Genomic DNA, 19,544 nt, shown 5'->3' with positions numbered 1-19,544 from the left:
ATACTCACTCATTGACTCACAGATAGATAGAATGAGTCACATATATGCAAGCAGACTCACTCGCGCACACAGACAGGCTCACACAAGCACATGCACACAAATGAACACACAAAATATTGTGTGCAATTTTGGTCCCCTTATCAGAAGAAGGATGACCGTCCTATAGAGATAATGCAGCAAAGGTTTACCAAATTGATTTGTGACAGGAATGTCATACAAGGAAAGATTAAGTCAGCTAGGATTGTACTCACTGGAGTTTCGAAGAATGAGCAGGGGGGAGGGGGATCTCACAGAAGGTTTTAAGGGACTAAATTGGTGAGATGCAGGAAGATGTCTTTGATGGTGGGGGAGTGCAGAACTGGGGACCATAGTTTAAGCATAAGGGGTAAAACTTTTAGGATTGTGATGAGAAGAAATTTCCTCATCCAACATGTGGTGAGCTTGTGGAATTCACTACCATGGAAAGTTGAGGCCAAAACATTGTATGTTTTTAAGAAGCAGGTAGATACAAATCTTGTGGCTAAAAGGATCAAGAAACATTGGGTAAGGCTGGGATTAGAGTATTGAGCTCAATGATCAGTCATGACCATATTGAATGGCTTCTTCCTGTTCTTACTTTCCATGTTTCTATAACTCATATGCAGTCATTCATTTACATACACAAACTCATACATTCCTTCAGACTCACACCTACACAGACTCACATACATAGAGAGACTTTCACTCACTCACTTTACACACAGATTAATTCATTCAATCACACCCACCCCTCTAATGTGACTGGGACTCCCACTACGTAAACAGAGGTGCTTTTGGAGGCTTGAACCTGCAGGAAGGATAATTTTTTTCCCATCCTAACAGACCACTTTTCTCCATTCTCTGATGAGCATGCTCTCTATCCTGCATGCATTGTCTGCCATTGCATTTCTCTATGTTTCAATAGACCTTTCCCCACCCCAGAAACTCTGGAAATTGAAAACCCACTGCTGCTACTTACATTTCTAGTTTGTGCTATAATCCAACCACAAGCCCTTCTCTCACTGCATTACATGGTGATAGTGAGCCTATCAGCAACAAGTGCAGGTCACAGCCAGCTTTAGGACAAGCAGCTGTGTAGTATTTTACAAAAATCCATCTACCTATTTCCCCTTGTGCCCTGGACACGTCCTTCCAAGGCCACACTTTGTCTTGCTGACTGCCTGTTGGACGAATCTGTGCTAACCAATTTGAACTATGCAAGTGTCATATTAATTGATATTATTCAATGTGCCAAAATGCCTAACTCCCTTTCATGCCACTATTTGATGCTCTGAAATGAGGCAGACTTTCAGGGATTTTGAAGCAAGTCTGAAATAAAATTCTGATGAAAGGTCGCAGATTTGAAAAGTTAACTCACCCTGCATGATGCTGCCAGACATGCTGAGTATTTCCAAACTTTAAGGTGTTCTTGCCTGTCATCCCATTTTATTACCAACTACAAATACATTTTTGCAAAAACATACTTTATTCATAAGTTGTCTATGAGTACATAACAAAACAGTTAAATTCATTCACAGAAAATACAATAAAAATATCATATTTCTCAGTTGAATATTTGCACTCTTTGGTACCTTGATCCAAACCCACAAAAAATTGAACATTCACAATTTATGACATGCAGCTCCTTGATACATTCTGGCAGCAAGGTTATTTCTACTAGTTCTGTCACGATCCAAGGCATTTGCTGTAGGCAGGCTATTGAGGATGTCAAATATATTTCAACAGGTTTAATTGGAAGCACACTAGCTTTCGGAGCGTCGCTCCTTCATCAGGTGATAGTCCTGATGAAGGAGCGACGCTCCAAAAGCTAGTGTGCTTCCAATTAAACCTGTTGGACTATAACCTGGTGTTGTGTGATTTTTAACTTTATACACCCCAGTCCAACACCGGCATCTCCAAATCATGTCAAATATATTTGTCTGCCTTATTAGTTACCTCACTACCCACCACACACACAACCTAGCAACCTTGTCTTTTAGGACTGGATTAGCTTGAGTGTTACCAAGCTACTCTTGATGGGCATTGAAGATCCCCATTCAGAGTACATTCTGCACTCTTATAGCCCCCAGTGCTTCCTCCAGGTCATATTCAACGGCACAGATTAGTACTGATTCATCAGTTGAGGGATGGAGTGGACAAACTTGATAGTAGGAGAGTCTCTTGTCTATGTTTAACCTGATACGATGACACTTCATGGCATCTTAAGTAACATTAAGGACTGCCAGGACAACTCCCAGCTGCATACTACAGTGCCACAAACCTTACGGGGATGAAGAGGATGTTATCTGGGATACTGCCTGTAAGATATGATTCTATAAGCATGATTATATCAGGCTGTTGTTTGACTAGTCTGTAACACCACTCTCCCAAATTTGGCCCTGGGCCACACAATATAAGAATTACTTTTGTCAGGTTGAGTTTGCCATTGTCATTTCCAGTACTTAGGCTACTGCCATGTTGTCTGACCTATTTCATTCCTTTGAGACTTTTTAGTCTTTTGATGCAATGGAGTGGCTTAACAGGCCATTTCAGAAAGCAGTTAAAAGTCAACCACATCAGTGTGGGCCTGGAGTCAGTTGTGGGCCAGAGTGATAAGGATGACAAATTTTCTTCCCTAAAACGATATCCGTAAACCAAATGGGTTTTTCTGACAATTAGTAATGGTCAGATTTTTAAAATTCAAGTTGCACCTGGAATTTAAACCTATATCCCCAGAGCATTACCCAGGTCTCTGGATTACTAATCCAGGAACTGTGACATTAGCTCCTTTACGGTGTTCCGTAGTACCAATGATTGTTTTAACAGCCATTTGGTTCACGAATATCCATTACAGAAGGAAATCCATAATCCTTAGCTGGCCTGGTCTATAAGTGACTTCAGACCCATAACATTGCAGTTAGCTCCTAAATGCCGACTAAAATTGTCTTGCAAGCCACTCAGGACATTGACAACAAATTCTGTCCTTGTCAGCCATGGTCACATTCACAAAAGAACAAAAATAATTTTAACCAAGTGTGGCATCAGGCAGCCTTAGCAAATTGAAGTCAGTGAAAATCAAGTGAAACGCTCTCTACTAGTTAGAATCATACCTGGCATAAAGGAAGATGGTTATAATTGTTAAGGAACCTTCAGCTCCAGCATATCACTGCACAAGGTCCTTAAGGTTGTGTCTCAGGACCATACATCTACAGCTCTTGACTAATGACCTATCCTCCATCAAAGTTACAAGAGGAAAATTCACCAATGAATGTCATGGTTCTTTGAGACTCCTTGGAATTGAAGCAATTTCTATCTAGTTACAGCAATACATGGACAGTGTTCAGGTTTAGACTAATAAGTAGTAACATTCATACCACACAGTGCGAGTCTATGACCATCTCAACAAGACAGAACCATCTCCCCTTTGCATTCAATAACATTACCATCACTGAATCCTGCACCATGAACGTTCTGAAGAATACTATTGACCAGAACCTGAATTGGATTAATCCTATAAATACATTGATTATAAGAATAGGTCAAAGACTGGGCATTTTGTGGCAAATAACTCAATTCCTAACTCCCCAAATGCTATCCATCCTCTATAAGACACTAGTCAGGAGGATGGTGGAATACTGTCCACTTGCTTGAATAAGTGTGACTCCACCAACACAAGAAACTGGATACTACATGGGATAAATCAGTCGATTTGATCAGCATTCTATCCAGCAACTTTGATGTGCACTTACTCTAGAATTGATGCACTGTGACAGTACAGGATACCATCTAGAAGGTGCACTGCTACAATTCACCAAGCCTCATTTGAAGCACTTTCCAAACTTGAAATCTTTACCACCTGAAAGGACAAGGGCCTCAGATACATAGGAAAATTCATCTCTGAGACCTTTATTTCAAAGGAAATGGTGTAAAACAATAGGGAAATCTTGATAAAACAAGGCACTAGTCAGAATACGGCTGGAATACCGTGAACAGTTTTGATCCCAAAGAAAAGACACATTGGCTTTGGAGGCAATTCAGAGAAGGTTCACAAGGTTGATCCTGGACATGATGGGATTTTCTTATGAGGAGAGACTGAGTAGATTGGACTTGTTATGACACAGGGTAACCCCACCCCCCCCCCCAATTTAAAGCTGCAACACAGAAATTATTTAACCCGCGCTGCAATCTATTAAAATTCGAAAGGCCAACAACAATCCCAAACCTCACTATTTAAAGGAAAAAAAATTAAGAACTTTAACCTATGTTACTCTTAAAGAATAGAGAAAGAAGTTCTAAATAGTTGTTAGTTAATATTCTATCTTTTTCTTTCCCTTCTACAATACTGGTCTGATAAAACCCCCAATTAAGATTTACCAAAACATTCAAATGTCAAAACCATGCAGTTGTCAAATCTTCTCTTTGTATCTTCCTATGTCTTCTTTTCTTCTGAAAGTTTTCTGTTTCACAGGTCATTGATAGATAAAGGTACCTTTAAGAGGGTTATTCTCTGGGCAGGCTGCATATGTTGGTGACTTGGCAGTTCTCCTCCAACTGTTCAATTTTTTTCAGTTTTATACCCCAAAGCATCAGATTATTTCATCGGTTTTAATATTGTCAAAACACTAAATTTTAACTTAGTATCTTGGGACATAATTTAAACTGATTGGCCGAATTTGAATTTGTTTTTTGTCTTATAGCAATCCAGGTACTGCTAGCTGCTGGACCAAATGTTACATTGTAAATTCTCCAGCACTCTGTGTGCTTGCTAAGTCCTTCAACTCTCTTAAAGTACAGTACCCATTATAGCTTCAAAATAGGCTTGTCCTCATTGTACTTGAGAGGGATAAGAGAAGACCTTATTGAAATATACAAGATTCTAAGGAGGCTTGACAGGTAGATGGGAAGAGGATATTTCCTCTTGTGGGAGAGTTACAGACAAGTAGAACATAGAACATAGAACATAGAACAATACAGCACAGAACAGGCCCTTCGGCCCACGATGTTGTGCCGAACTTCTAACCTAGATTAAGTACCCATCCATGTACCTATCCAAATGCCGCTTAAAGGTCGCCAATGATTCCGACTCCACCACTCCCACGGGCAGCGCATTCCATGCCCCCACCACTCTCTGGGTAAAGAACCCACCCCTGACATCTCCCCTATACCTTCCACCCTTCACCTTAAATTTATGTCCCCTTGTAACACTCTGTTGTACCTGGGGAAAAAGTTTCTGACTGTCTACTCTATCTATTCCTCTGATCATCTTATAAACCTCTATCAAGTCACCCCTCATCCTTCGCCGTTCCAACGAGAAAAGACCGAGAACTCTCAACCTATCCTCGTACGACTTCCTCTCCATTCCAGGCAACATCCTGGTAAATCTTCTCTGCACCCTCTCCAAAGCTTCCACATCTTTCCTATAGTGAGGCGACCAGAACTGCACACAGTACTCCAACTGTGGCCTAACCAAAGTCCTGTACAGCTGCAACATCAAGTGGGCATAATATCAGCATAAAGGAGTCATCTAATTAAGACAGAGACAAGAAGGATTTTCCACTTTCTGAATCTTTGGAATTCGTTTCCATAGAGGGCTGTCGAGCTGGGTCATCAAATATATTCAAGGCTTAGATGGACAGACTTCTAACTGTAAGGGAACCAAGCATTATGGAGATAAAGCAAGGAAGTGAAACTGAGGATTAAAGAGATGAGCCAGGATTTCATTGAACGGAGGAGTGGACTTGATGCGTTTCCTCTTGCTTTACATCTTATGGTCTAAGACACACACCACTCTGAGAACTATATGATTGTTACTTCACTGTCAATGAGTCAAAATCGTGGACTCCACCCCTACAGCACTGAGGGTGTACCTGCACCTGATGAATTACTGTGGTTCAAGAAGGGGCTCACCAATACCTTCTTAAGGGCAATGAGAGATTGCAACAAATTATGGCCTTGCCAATAATGGTCATATCCCATGAAGGAATGAAAAAACATCAAACGAGTTGAACCTTGTCTATTTTAAGGCACACAAAGGTCTTTTTTTTCCCCAGATGAAACAACTTATGGGTTCATTTATTTATGATGTGGAGGTGCCAGCTTTGGACTGGGTTGGACAAGGTCAGAGATCACATGACACCAGGTTATAATCCAACAGGTTTATTTGAAATCATAAGCTTTCGGAGCACTGCCCCTTCTTTAGGTGAAGCCATCGCTCATGGTCATCCCCCAATCCCCACATTGTCTTGTCTTGCTGTGCAGACACAAAGCCAGGAAGCTGCTCATAGTTGTCAAGTAGAGCCCTGTATCCTGCAGTCACAGACTATATGTCATGCATTCACTAATACCTTAAGGACAACTGGCTCAGCGAAACAAAAACAGGGATAATATCGGAGCCTGGCTAACTTGAATGTGTAAATATAATATGACATGAAGAAAACAGAAAATTTTCACCATTAAATTTGTATTGCTTAACAATGCAATTCCTAATGAAGTTCAACTATAGCCCTAGTCAGGATGCATTTCACGATGTTAATTATAAAGTGTGATACACTTTATAATTAACTACATAAAAATTGGAATAATTTAGACCTACAAGTTAAATTTACGTGATTCAGTAGTTATTTATTATTGTAAATAATTGAAGAGATAAAATTCCATATTCCATGAACATACATTGGCAGCAAACTCTTCATAAAATTTTCTACACTTCAGGTAAATGATCATCTTTCCAGGAGATGCACATTATTACTATTAGATACAGTCTGTTTCGGTGGTTTTATTTGTAATGGAAATCCATGTAAAGTATGTCATCCACAAGAATAATTAATTTGGACAGTAAGTACACCAAATATAATTTTACCATTTAGTTAAAAAGATCCATTAATTATGGACAGACATGTTCTGTACTTTATTCTCCAAACCGGTATCAGAGAATGCAGGTTTCTTCTTGCTTCCTTCTTGCTGCTTCTTCTGTTTTTTTGATGGTTCCTGGTCAATTGGTGCAGGCTTAACAAACCTGATCAGCTCAGTCAAACCTATTGAATATAGCATATGTTTGTGGGTGGAGGAAGATGAACTCTTCATTTAACAGTTAATGTTCAGAGAATCAACTAATCATAAGACTGTAGCTTTAATTTCCTGTAATTGTAAGTTAGACAATCAAAGGAAATTGAATACATCAGTTGGAGATAAGCTTTGCTTTGTTGAAGAATACATTACACGCTTAGAAAGCAATTATAACATTTAAGAAAATTATTCTCATTTCCGTTGGAATTACTTCATCTTGCTGAAGCATCTGGTAAGCACTCTTTGTAAAATGTAATCACTCTGATATCACACAAAGTGTGTTCAGCAGGTTATTGAATTATTTGGTCTGATTCAATCCTCACTTTGCCTCAGACATGTGCATCTTCCAGCTCCAATCACTTCACAATGACAACAGAAAATGTTTGGGGTGATTTTCCTTCTGATTGCCTTCAGTGTGATCAGGCTAATGGTCATGGTCCCAACTGCTTCCTCAGTCAAGACTAAACAGAGAACCTTGTAATCTGTAGTGCTGAATATCAAATTTCTCAGTGAATCTATATATATTTGTTAAAACATAATGCACTGGCCTCAAGCAAATAACAGTAAATCCGTGAAAGAAACTTCACAATTTTCAACAAGTCTGGGCTGAGAAAATGTCATTTACCAAAAGCACATCCATTAGTAATCCAGATCTAGCAACATATCCTGCACTCATAGAATGCACTACTGCAAATGCAGCCAAGTTTGTTTTAACTGACACCTGAGAAACCAGCACTGTCAATAAACTGGCAGAAGTTATATACAAATACTGTGAAGTTTACTGTATTATTCTGTCCAACTATTATAGTTTCTAAAACTTATTTGCCTCAGTATAAATATATTTGTTGTTCAATTGAATGGCAACATGAAGTATCAACAGTTGATTCAGTTTTGAGTCAATGTCTTCTCAAATATCGTAATCTACTGCAGAGTGTCAGTTGAAGTTTAGAGTGAGAAGGCCCTCTGCTGGTAAATTTTAATTAAGGCAAAGTTGCATTGTTACTTAAATGATTTCTGCTGTAAATAAATGTATAACAGTGATATGTATAACCTCTGTATTACATTTCTATTACTTAATGTGTGTTTTCACTTTGATTATATGGACTTTTTGATTATCCAGAATATTTGATCAACCAGCATACTCCTGGTCCCATAGGTACCAGTTAATAAAAAGTTTGCTGTATCTAATTCCAAATGCTTCTATCATTTAACACTGATTTCAACTAGTTTCATAGGACATTTTAGAACCTCAGATTGGATTTCTTTGTTTTCTTATTTTCAGTATCTTCTCAATCACTATTTATAAATTCTTTCACCTTCCCTTCCATATCTATTAAAATTATCTCAGCCCCTACCTTCATATCAATAACATAACATTTCTTTGATCAATTCATCCAGTTCTCTCAACTCATCCAGTTCAGAACCAGCTCATTACTCCTATTTGGCTTATTCCATAATAGCCTGGTTAAATATTAATCTAATACCATTTGACTAGTAGCTACTGACTGGCTCGTAGCCCATTGTTATATTCATGACATCTCATACTGTGCCAAAGACTGATAATAACTTCAAACTATTTTAAAGCATTTAACTAGATTTAGGCAGATTGTGTCTCAATTGACACAGTTTTGAAGTTAGCTATTGTTGTAATGTTGTCACGGAGCAGTCAATATGCACATTATGAACAGCAATGTGATAACGATTTTTGTTTGACGTTGATTGATGGATAAATATTGGCCAGAATAGCAAGTATAACTCCACTGTTCTTTTTCATTAAGCTGAGTCGTATTGCTGGTAGGACAAGGGCTGAACACTGATCACTGAGTCTGGTCAGACTCTTACACCCATGGATACTTACTTGGTGGCATGTATGGCCTTAGACATTCTGGTACCACGATCCCTTCTTCAGTCTGGTAATTCTCCAAGATAGCACACAAAACACGAGTTGTTGCACACATTGTAGCATTTAGCATGTGCACAAATTCAGCCTGGGAAGACAAGTGATGTGATATTTATTAGTGCATTTTTTTTGTTTAACTACAACCTTAAAATAAAAGAAGTCTCTTTTAAATCAATGGGCCTTTTTTCTCTTCACCTTCCAATTTTCTACCTTAAATTAATCCTGTAATAAAGGCTCCTACAGTTTCACAAGCACTGGTGCTCCACCAGTATGCTCATATAATCATATCTGAGCTTTGGCTGGGGCAGATCATTTAAATACTCATTTGATATCCAACCACATGCACCTCCACTAAGAACTACTTAAGAGACATCAAGACGACTAGAAATCCTGGTTGTTTCTCTTCTCTGAGAAAAGAGCCAAGCTAGCTGCCTCATCAATTGCGACTGACTTACTGTCATAACCAGGATTTCTTGATTTGAGAGACTGATTCTAATGCTTTGGTTTATACACTTTCACATTTTTCTTTTGTTTTACTAAATACAAAAGTACCAATTTTCATTCAAGAACTTCCAAACTGTACACCTGAGTATGTCAATTGACAAGTCCATCATAAGTTCTGATTTAGATATGTTATAAATACATCAACCAAAATTCTATTTAATAAAAATATTTTCTTCCGCTTAGGTTTTCCTACCTGATACCATATGCTTTTAAATTATTATTTTGATCCTTTCCCAATATTTTGGTAAGCGTTTATTAAGTACATAAGGAAGGACTTTGACAGAGTGCCTCCCCTTAACCAGACTGATGAGGATGTGTCAAAGTAACTTGAATGTTTCCATGCTAACAACAAAAACAACCATACCAGGGGTCAAAGATTCTACGATTATTAAGGGCTTCCTGAAAACGTGAACTTATTTGTAGTCATACCATAATTTAACAGGATATTGATGCCTCTCCAAGTACTGAGGATATATCGTCACAAAACATACTCAAGCTGCAGATGTTACCACGAGTGGTTAACCAGCACCAGTACTAACCACGAATATAGAGTCCTGAAGGACACAGCTACCAGACTGAGCCTGTGTTAGGTGGTGAGAAAACCAAAACAAGGAAAAAAACTACTTAGCCTCACCCTTACCATTCTGCCTATTGAGGTTTTTTCGTCCATGACAGTTTTGATCGTAAAGCTGTCTGTGGGGATGATGACCTGGCTTCATACTGAGTATGTGTTCCATTGTGTTGAATGGCAGAATCATCATGCCGAACAGGATAGATTCAGAATCAGTCTAGCCGTTCAAAATTGGACATTAATGAATTCATGAGGTGCTTTGGGCCACCAGCAGCAAATTAACTGCATTTTACCACAATCTGTATCACCAAGGTCCAGAATATCCCTGTCATTTTCTTTAAGCCAAGGATCATAAGGGTTGTTCAGTTGTACCGAATCCACCCTGCCGGTGGGGGATTAATTGATGAAAGACTATGGACCAGAAACTGAAACATCCCAGGCACCTTTATATGTGAATTCCACTGATTTGAAGCAGGAGTTTACTGCCACATAAGGCTAATTTGGAATGTGCAATAAACACACAACATCCACGAAGAAACAAAATGAAAGCAACTTATTGAACGCGAATTTCTTCAGAATATCCCAAGTGGCAGAAGTACAATTAAAATTCTCCCTCTCTTTCCTTTTTGACAATTGCTTTGTTCATCAAGACAAAGGAAGTTTATATTGTTAAAAGGAACACTTCAATTCTTACCATCCAATAGCTTAATTAAAGACAACCAGGCTAGAGAACTGTCAATCACAGTACTTACTCTATCCAGTCCAATGTTACTTAGACACTGTACAAGAACACTTTGCCAATATGAATTTACCAATTGAAGAGGGAAGAATGTAATGCTGTACTAATATCATGAGCTGGAAATGTGTTGCTGGAAAAGCGCAGCAGGTCAGGCAGCATCCAGGGAACAGGAGAATCGACGTTTCGGGCATAAGCCCTTCTTCAGCCCTTTTCCTGAAGAAGGGCTTATGCCCGAAACGTCGATTCTCCTGTTTCCTGGATGCTGCCTGACCTGCTGCGCTTTTCCAGCAACACATTTCCAGCTCTAATCTCCAGCATCTGCAGACCTCACTTTCTCCTCAGTAATATCATGAGACCTAGTAATGTAGAAACTCAAACTAATGCTCGAGACATAGTTTGCATCCCATCATTGCAGCTGGTGCAATTTAAATTCAATTAATAAATCTGGAATTGAAATCTAGTCCTGGTAATGGTGACCATGAAACCTTCAGCAATTGTCATGTAGTGTTGCAAAACAGAAAGACCTAGGGGTACAGGTACATAATTCTTTGAAATTTGCGTTGTAGGTAGACAGGGTGCTTAAGAAGGTATTTAGCATGCTTGACTTCATTGCTCAGACCTCTGAGCATAGGAGTCATGTTGAGGTGTTACAGGACGTTTGTGTTCCCTCTTCTAGAGTACTGTGTGCAATTCTGGTCGCCCAGCTATAGGAAGGATATTATCATATTGTAGAAAGTTATAAGATTTATGAGGATGTTGCCAGATGGAGGGTTTGAGCAATAAAAATAGGCTAGGACTTTTTTTACTGGAGCATAGGAGTTGAGGGGTGACCTTACTGAGGTTTATACAATCATGAGGGGCATGGAGAAGGTGAATGTCAAGGATCTTTTCCCTAGGGTGGCTGAGTTCAAAACTAGCCAGCATATTTTTAAGGTGAGAGGAGAAAGATTCAAAAAGGACACGAGGGGCAACTTTTTAAAACACAGCAAGTGGTTCATGTGTGGAATGAATTGTCAGAGGAAGTGGTGGATGCAGGTACAGTTACAACATTTAAAAAACATTTGGATAAATATACAAATAGGAAAGGTTTGGAGAGTTACGGGCCAAACAGAGGCAAGTAGGATTAGTTTCGTTTGAGAATATCGTCGGCATGGATTAATTGGACCGAAGGGTCTGTTTCCATGCTGTATGACTCTACGGTTCACTAAAGTCTTTAAATTCCTGAAGAAAAGAAATCTACTATCCTTCTCTGGTCTTGCTGAATTTTGATTCTAGACTCATAGCAATTAACTCTTAACTGCCCTCTGAAATGGCCTCACAAGTCATTCAGTTAAAAGGACAAATAGGAATGGGTACCAAACAGTGACCTTAGCAGCAACATCCTATTAAGGAATCAACACTTCCTTAAAAAAAACAAATTTAGTGTCAATTTGTGCAAGAAAGAATATCTTTGTGTTCTTGTCTCGCATCCACAAATAATGGCTGTAAAGTGCTTTTAATAGCATTATAATTATATGGGCATTGTTTTTACTTCATCAATTTTACTCTGTATTTTCAAAATGAAAGCACAGTGTGTTGCATTGCACCATTGAATCATCTTATATCTGTTGACTCACTTTGTCCATCATTTTTTTGGTTTGCCCGTATCTGATTCGTAACCTTCGTGCTTGGTAATCTGTACAGTTAGAACAAGACACTAGCTCTCGGAATGCCACAGAGCCAGGAAACCAGGCTTCCAAGTCCAGTTTTTTACTAGCAGCATGATTCAAGGCACCTAACAGAGAAGAATAAACAAAACACATTTCAGATCAGCTTATGATGCAAGTTAAATAAATCAAATGGAATAAAAGTGTATAATTTCATGTGGAAACATTTTCTACATGGAATCAAGTAGACAAGATCAGGAGACACAAGGTCTGTCCTCTCTCAACTCTGCCCCTATCCTTTCAAGAAATTCACAGAATTTTGAATAGTGTAGAAGGCAGCCAGGTAGCCCTCGGTGTCTGCAGTTCTCTGAATGAGCATTTCACTGACTGCGATTCTCCTGCTTTCTCTCCATAACCCTGCATGTTGTTCCTTTTTGAATAACATTATACTTCCCTTCTGAATGCTTCACTTGAATGTGGCTGTTCCCCTTGGTTGATGGGTCATGGTTTTGGAGTGGGGGATGCAGGGGTTTCGAAGAGGATTTGAGAAACAACTTTTTTTTTTGCTTGGACAATGTTGAGAATCTGGAATGGAAACCTTACAACCTTTGAAAAATATTTGGTTGTGCACTTGAAATATCATAGCATTCAGGGATGTGGGACAAGTGCAGGAAATTGGGATTTGCATGCCTTTAGTGGTAGTTATTGTTGATGCATACCGAATGGGATGATGGCCTTCACTGCACTGTATGAGTCCATGACGCAATGCTTCCACCACACTCAGGCAGTGCATTCCAGACCATAACCACTCACTATATCAATAAATTATTCTCCTGTCACATTTGCTCATTTTGGCACTTACTTTAAATCTGCGTCCTCTTGTTATCAATCCTTTCATTAGTGGGAAGTTTCTCCCTATCCACACCATTTAACCCCTTCAAGATTCTCAATACAGTGGTCAGATCTTGTCTCAAAATATTGCTTTTGCCCGAAACGTTGATTCTTTTGCTCCTTGGATGCTGCCTGACCTGCTATACTTTTCCAGCACCACACTCGACTCAAATCTCCAGCATCTGCAGTCCTCACTTTCGCCCAGACCTTGTCTCAGCCTTCTCCAATCAAAACAGTCCTAACCTCTGCAATCTATTTTCAAACTGAAGCTCCTTATCCTTGGAACCATTCATGTGCATCTTTTCTGCACCCTCTCTAATACCATCTCAATTAACTACACAGTTCATTAGTTCTTTGATATCTATTATAGTTACCACAACAATCAGAGAACAGATGCTGCAACTGAAACAAAGTTTGCTAGGATTTGCCACACTCTCACATTTATTGTAACAACTTGACAAAGAAAAACCCAAAGGTTTATGCCTGAAACATCGATTCTCCTGCTCCTCAGATGCTGCCTGACCTGCTGTGTTTTTCCAGCACACACTCTCGGAAAAAAGAAACAAAGGAAGTGAGTTAATGCTGACAGGAAGTCTAAGTGCATCACTTAAACTACTAAATTTTTAATATAAGATTGAGCAGATAATGCTTTACAAATACATTCATTCATTACACACTACCACTGAACACTGACAATTTAAAAAATTCTTTTGTGCATTATGCAGTAACATATTCCTAGTTATCTATTTGACAGAAAAGTTGTCCATAGTGTCTCAAATTCTGACAGATAAGTGGAATTAGCTTTTGAAATAATAAACATTTTTTATGGGGACATAGATGACTGAAACACATAATGACCTTAGTCTCCATATTTCGCCCAAAATTTACAACAGGTACTTAACCTTTCAATGAATTCAACATGGAAATTATTGGTCTTGAATATAATACATGACAAGAATCATGTTAAAGATGTTCAACCCTCACCACCATTCAAAGAAACTATAATGATTTTTCAAGTACCTGATACAATATTTACAATGCGGTAAGGAATGCCCAAGGATTGGTAGAATGTTTCAGCAGTTCCGATCATCTCCTCGAAAACGTCCCATGATTTATTATCATGAGGGGAAGCAAAAACAAATTGTTCAATCTGTGGAAAACAAAAACAGATTTACGCCGAGGAAGTTCTCTGCTGTGAATCAATCATAGCTGATCAAATCTACTGATTTACAATTCTGACATACTCTTCACAAACTACTACTGTTAAATGGAAGTGTTTAACGTAAGCATTTACTGCTGCTATAGTAAAACTGATCTTGAGGTAATAAAATGTATTTTTTAAAATTCTTCCACGGGATGTGGGCATTTCTGGTTAGGCCAGCGTTTGCTGCTAATCACAACTGTTTTTAAAAAAATGGAGGTTGAACTGCCTCCTTGAACCATTGCAGTTCATTTGGTGTAGGTTCCTACACTGTTGTTAAGGAGGCAGTTTCAAATTTTTAACCTAGTGATAGTGAAGGAACAGTGACACAGTTTAAGTCAAGATGGTGTACGACTTGGGGAAAATTTGAAAAGGTGGTGTTCAGTGGCGCCTGCTGCCCTTGTCTTTTTATGTGGTAGAGGTTGAGAGTTTGGAAACTGCTACTGGAGGAATTTTAGTGAACTGCAATAATGCAACTTGCAGAGGGTAAACACTTCTGACACTGCATTCAGTGGTGAAGGGAATGAAAGTTTAAAGTGGTAGATAGGGTTCCAGTCAGTTAGATTGGTTTGTCCTGAACGGTTGGTCAATATTTTGAGTACTGCTGGAACCTTACTGATCCAGGCAAGTGAACAGTATTCCAAAACATTCCAGACTTCTGCCCTGTAGATGCTGGATAGGCTTTGGAGGATCAGGAGGTGAGTTACTTTGCAGTGATCAAGATAATTATTTCCTTCCAGTCTTCTTCCCAACCACCTTCTTTCTGGCTTAGACACTAATCTATTGGACCACTGGTAGTTCACTTACATCACCATAATTATGCATTGCACCGATTACCCATTGATTTAATGGAATTCAGGGCAACTACATTCAAATACATCTACCTCCCCTAAAATTCTCACATATACCTCCTAGAGGAGAATCAGGTGGAAAAACCTTAGCTGACCATTTTTCCTCCTACCATTGGACACCAAGCCAAACAATAGTAACCTTATGTTGGAATCGGTGTTATCAGAAACAAAATATGGGTAGTGCCGCATTACTTGATGTCATGACACACTGTATAATTGACTGAGCTGTCTTCAATACCAAATATATTTACAAATATTTTGATTTACCTTCTCAAATTGGTGAACACGGAAGATTCCTCTAGTATCACGGCCATGGGAGCCAACCTCCTGACGGAAGCAGGTGGAAAGTCCAGCATATTTAATCGGAAGATCCTCAGGTTTTAACCATTCATCTCTGTGAAAAGCTGCAATTGGTTGCTCAGAAGTAGCGATCAAGTATTTCTCATCAATTGAACTGTCTTCCGATTTTTCACTGCCTTTTCCAATAACCTAATGAGAAAATGGGGATTAGCACTTCAGTTAAAGAACAGATTTCTGCACCCCATCATTTCCCTTCTGGCATTCTTAAGTGCTGATTTTTGCTTGTACTACTGAATATAATAAGCTAACATAAACTAAAAGAAAATTGCACTTATTTACAAAGGATTATTTAGCTAAAACATTTGGCATGGGAGTGAAAAATGAAATAAGCATTAAGTACAACAATAGCTGCTTATTCCTAACTAAGGAAGATATGGAGTTGCACTGGATACAGCTTATCAGCACTGTGTAGCTGTAGATTTCAGAAGATAAAACAAATAAGGTTCTGGCTTTTACTAAGCAGATGGGAAGAGTGTAAATCAGAAAAGATTATATTATTGTTTAGAGCATTTATCAAATCCTCTCTCACATACTGCACAGTTTTCATTATCAAGCCATCAGAAAGTAAATACGGCTTTTGGCAGTTTATAAAGGCAAAGATCCTGAAGAATATTTTGAAGAAAGGTTGAAGTTTTCTGAACAATGATTTCTGATACAATGATGAACTAAGTCCTACAGAATTTGGAGGTCACAGCCTCACCCAGTGTCTGCTGCTTTCAGCAAGAGGAGTGATGGGCTCTGTATCTTTATGTTGACAGAGGACACAGTGGGTATTCTCTCTTTTTGTTACTATCTAGACACTTCTGTTGAAATGTCCTTTTTGGTATTTGTTGCATCTATTTTTACAGTTTGAAATAAAAACACTAAATTCCTGGAACTATTCAGGTCAGGCACCATCGGTAGAGATAGAAACTTAATTTATGATTTATTTCTGGAAGACAATCTTTCCGAAACAAGAGTACAGTCAAATGATGCCATCAGTTCTATGGTAGCTGGATCACTGCAGTTACTTTTCATATTTCAGCTGAGAGAGTAGTTACCTTCACATTACTTAACCATGTGAACAGTACAGTTAAATGTACTGCAGTAACATCAACATTCACACATTGCACTCTTCAAGGAGTCACAATGGATACCCAGGGACAGGAAACATATCTGAATTTTTGATACTCCAGGTCATCCAGTGTCCTCTATGATGTTCTGGTTAAGACCAGGTCAACATCAAAAACCTGGAATCTTCCAATCCAAATGGCTCAATATAAATTAGGCAGTGCATAACAATGCAGTTCTGGTTGCCCCACTACCAGAAGGGCATGGATATTTTGGTTAGAGTGCAGATAAGGTTTACCAGGATGTTGCCTGGTCTGGAGGGTTGGATAAACTCGGATTGTTTTCACCGGAGAAGTGGAGGCTGATGGGTGACCTGATAGAGGTCTACAAAATTATGAGAGGTATAGACAGAGGTGGAGAGCCAGAAGTTTCTTCCCAAGGTGGAAAGGTCAACCACAAGAGGGCACAGGTTCAAGGTGAGGGGAAAAGTTTAGGGGAGAAGTGCAGGGAAATATTTTCACACAGAGGGTGCTGGACACCTGGAACATACTGCCAGTGGAGGTGGTGGAAGCAGGCACATTAGCAATGTTTAAGGCGTATCTTGATGGAGACAGGAATGGGAGGCAAACAGAGGGATAGAAACCGAATATGAACAACAGGTAGTGGGTCTAAATAAAGATTACGAATCATTGCAGGCTTAGTGGGCTGTTGGATTGTATGCATTGTATATACATTGAGCAAGCTATCAGAAGAGCCCAAAATTGAATTCCAAAAGAGGATTACAAAAACATTTTTCTTTCACTGTTATTTATTACTGGATAAGGCACTTTCAACACTTTAATACCTTGTAGAGTTCTTCATCAAACTGACTAAGTTGGGCCACTTCTTGCATTACTTCTTTTCTCATAAAGAATGGTGTATAAAGTGGAGTATAGCCTTGGCTGGTCAGGCACCGTAGAGCATACTGGATCAGGGCTTGTTCTAGAAATACCAAGGGACCCTGTAAAAACAGGACCAAAGCATTAAATACAGTTCACAAATCATGATTTGAATCCTCTTGTAGATAACAATACTTCTAAACTTGAATCTGCCAAAAATCACTTGGCAATGTACACTTTATGAAGGTGCTGTACCTTTAAAGAGAGTTGAAAAGCTAGCAAGGACAAAGCACAGAGACTCATGAACAAGATAACAATTTAACACTTGGTTGAAACAGCGAGCAGCCGATGGTGTTGCCATGATACAAAACAAAATTCAAATTCGGCCAATCAGTTTAAATTATGCCTCAAGATACCAAATTCCAATCAAATTTGATAAGTATTTTGATAATATTAAAACCAATGAAATTATCTTATGTCTTGGGGTATAAACCAACATTTTGAACAGTTAGGGGCAGAACTGCCAAGACACCAGCAAGTACAGACTACCAGCAGAACAGCTCTCTGAAAGGTACCTGTCTATAAGAAATTTGTGCAGCAGAAAACAGAAAAGGTGACAGAGGAAAATCTGCAGAGGAAGACACAAAGAGAAGATTTAACAGCTGACTGGTTTTTGAAAGTTGAATTTTTTTCATAAATCATAATCAGAATTTTTACAAATCTGAATAGTATTGTAGAGTGAGAGGTAAAGGATACGTTTAAGACAAAGGAGTTGTAAATAGTTGTTAGTTTTAATATTCTCGGTTGGAAAGAATAAAGTTGTTAATTTTTACTTTAAATAGTGACCTCTGGGATAGTTCTTTACCTCTCGAAATTTAACAGATTATAGCATGGGGTGATTCTTTTCTGTGTTGCTGGTTTAAATTAGCAGAGGGGTTTACCCTGTGTCGTAACAACAAAGATGAAACTGAATATCAGGACCAACTAGTTCCCTCATTTCCCCTGCCTCCACCTTACCCCAATTCCAAACTTCCAGCTCAGCACCATCCTCGTGACCTGTCCCTCCTATCAGTCTTCCTTCCCACCTATCCACCCTACCCTCCTCTCCAACCCATCATCTTTACCCCTTTCTCCAGCCACCTATTGCACTCTCAACTACTTTCTCCCAAGTCCAGCCCCTCCCATTTATCTCTCCACCCCCGAGGCTTACAGCCTCATTCCCGATGAAAGACTCCTGCCCGAAACGTTGATTTTCCTGCTCCTCGGATGCTGACTGACCCGCTGTGCTTTTCCAATCTTGACACTAATCTCCAGCATCTGCAGTCCTCACTTTCGCATCAGGACCAACTTCCTTTTCCTTTTGATCCCTCTTCTGGCAAGGTAAAGTTTATTTGAAGAATACAAGCGTTTCCTCATTCATAGATGAAAACTACTTAGTAACCATTTCAAAAGGAAACAGACATTGACCTGCACAGCAGGGACCAAAGTGGATTTACTTTGTGCAAAGTGAGGAAAAACATACAAAAGTAATCCCTTTACAGCTAACTGAACACTACAGATATTTTCCTTTCTTGTAGTTCTTAGACTACAGAAATATAAACGCAATGTGCAAAACTGATAATTTGCACTGCACACCATACAAATGCAAAAGGAAATTCAGAAATCAAAATATAATTTTAAAAATAACCTAATTTCAGGCATCTTAAAATAACTGTTGTAAATTACAATAACTAGTCATGGAAAAAATCTTTCAAAATATACAAAGTAATTGCCTCTGCTGTGTTAATAATCCTAATTTCATTGCACATTAATACATTACAAATCACAGTTATACATTTGAACAGAAGTAGATGGTATTATAATTATAATC

The 19,544-nt window shown here is 38.9% G+C and overlaps 1 protein-coding gene across 1 annotated transcript in view; it reads right to left on the bottom strand.

Moving 5' to 3' along the window:
* Positions 1-6,618: 6,618 nt before the first annotated feature.
* Positions 6,619-19,544, bottom strand: part of sars1 (seryl-tRNA synthetase 1) — a 30,905-nt gene continuing 17,979 nt past the window's right edge. The window contains exons 6-11 of the mRNA XM_087973580.1: positions 17,641-17,796; positions 15,654-15,875; positions 14,355-14,484; positions 12,414-12,571; positions 8,942-9,071; positions 6,619-7,052 (exon numbers count right to left, since the gene is read on the bottom strand). Of these exons, the coding sequence (XP_087829706.1) occupies positions 6,898-7,052; positions 8,942-9,071; positions 12,414-12,571; positions 14,355-14,484; positions 15,654-15,875; positions 17,641-17,796 (951 nt within the window). The 3' untranslated portion in view covers positions 6,619-6,897. The remainder of the gene's footprint in view (positions 7,053-8,941; positions 9,072-12,413; positions 12,572-14,354; positions 14,485-15,653; positions 15,876-17,640; positions 17,797-19,544) is intronic.

Source organism: Chiloscyllium plagiosum, unplaced genomic scaffold (genome assembly GCF_037043375.1).
Source record: "Chiloscyllium plagiosum isolate Xiang-an unplaced genomic scaffold, Cpla_swu_hap1 HiC_scaffold_26, whole genome shotgun sequence".
NCBI lineage: Eukaryota > Metazoa > Chordata > Chondrichthyes > Orectolobiformes > Hemiscylliidae > Chiloscyllium > Chiloscyllium plagiosum.
Note: the sequence above shows the minus strand (reverse complement) of the source record. Positions and strands in the feature narration are given on the sequence as shown.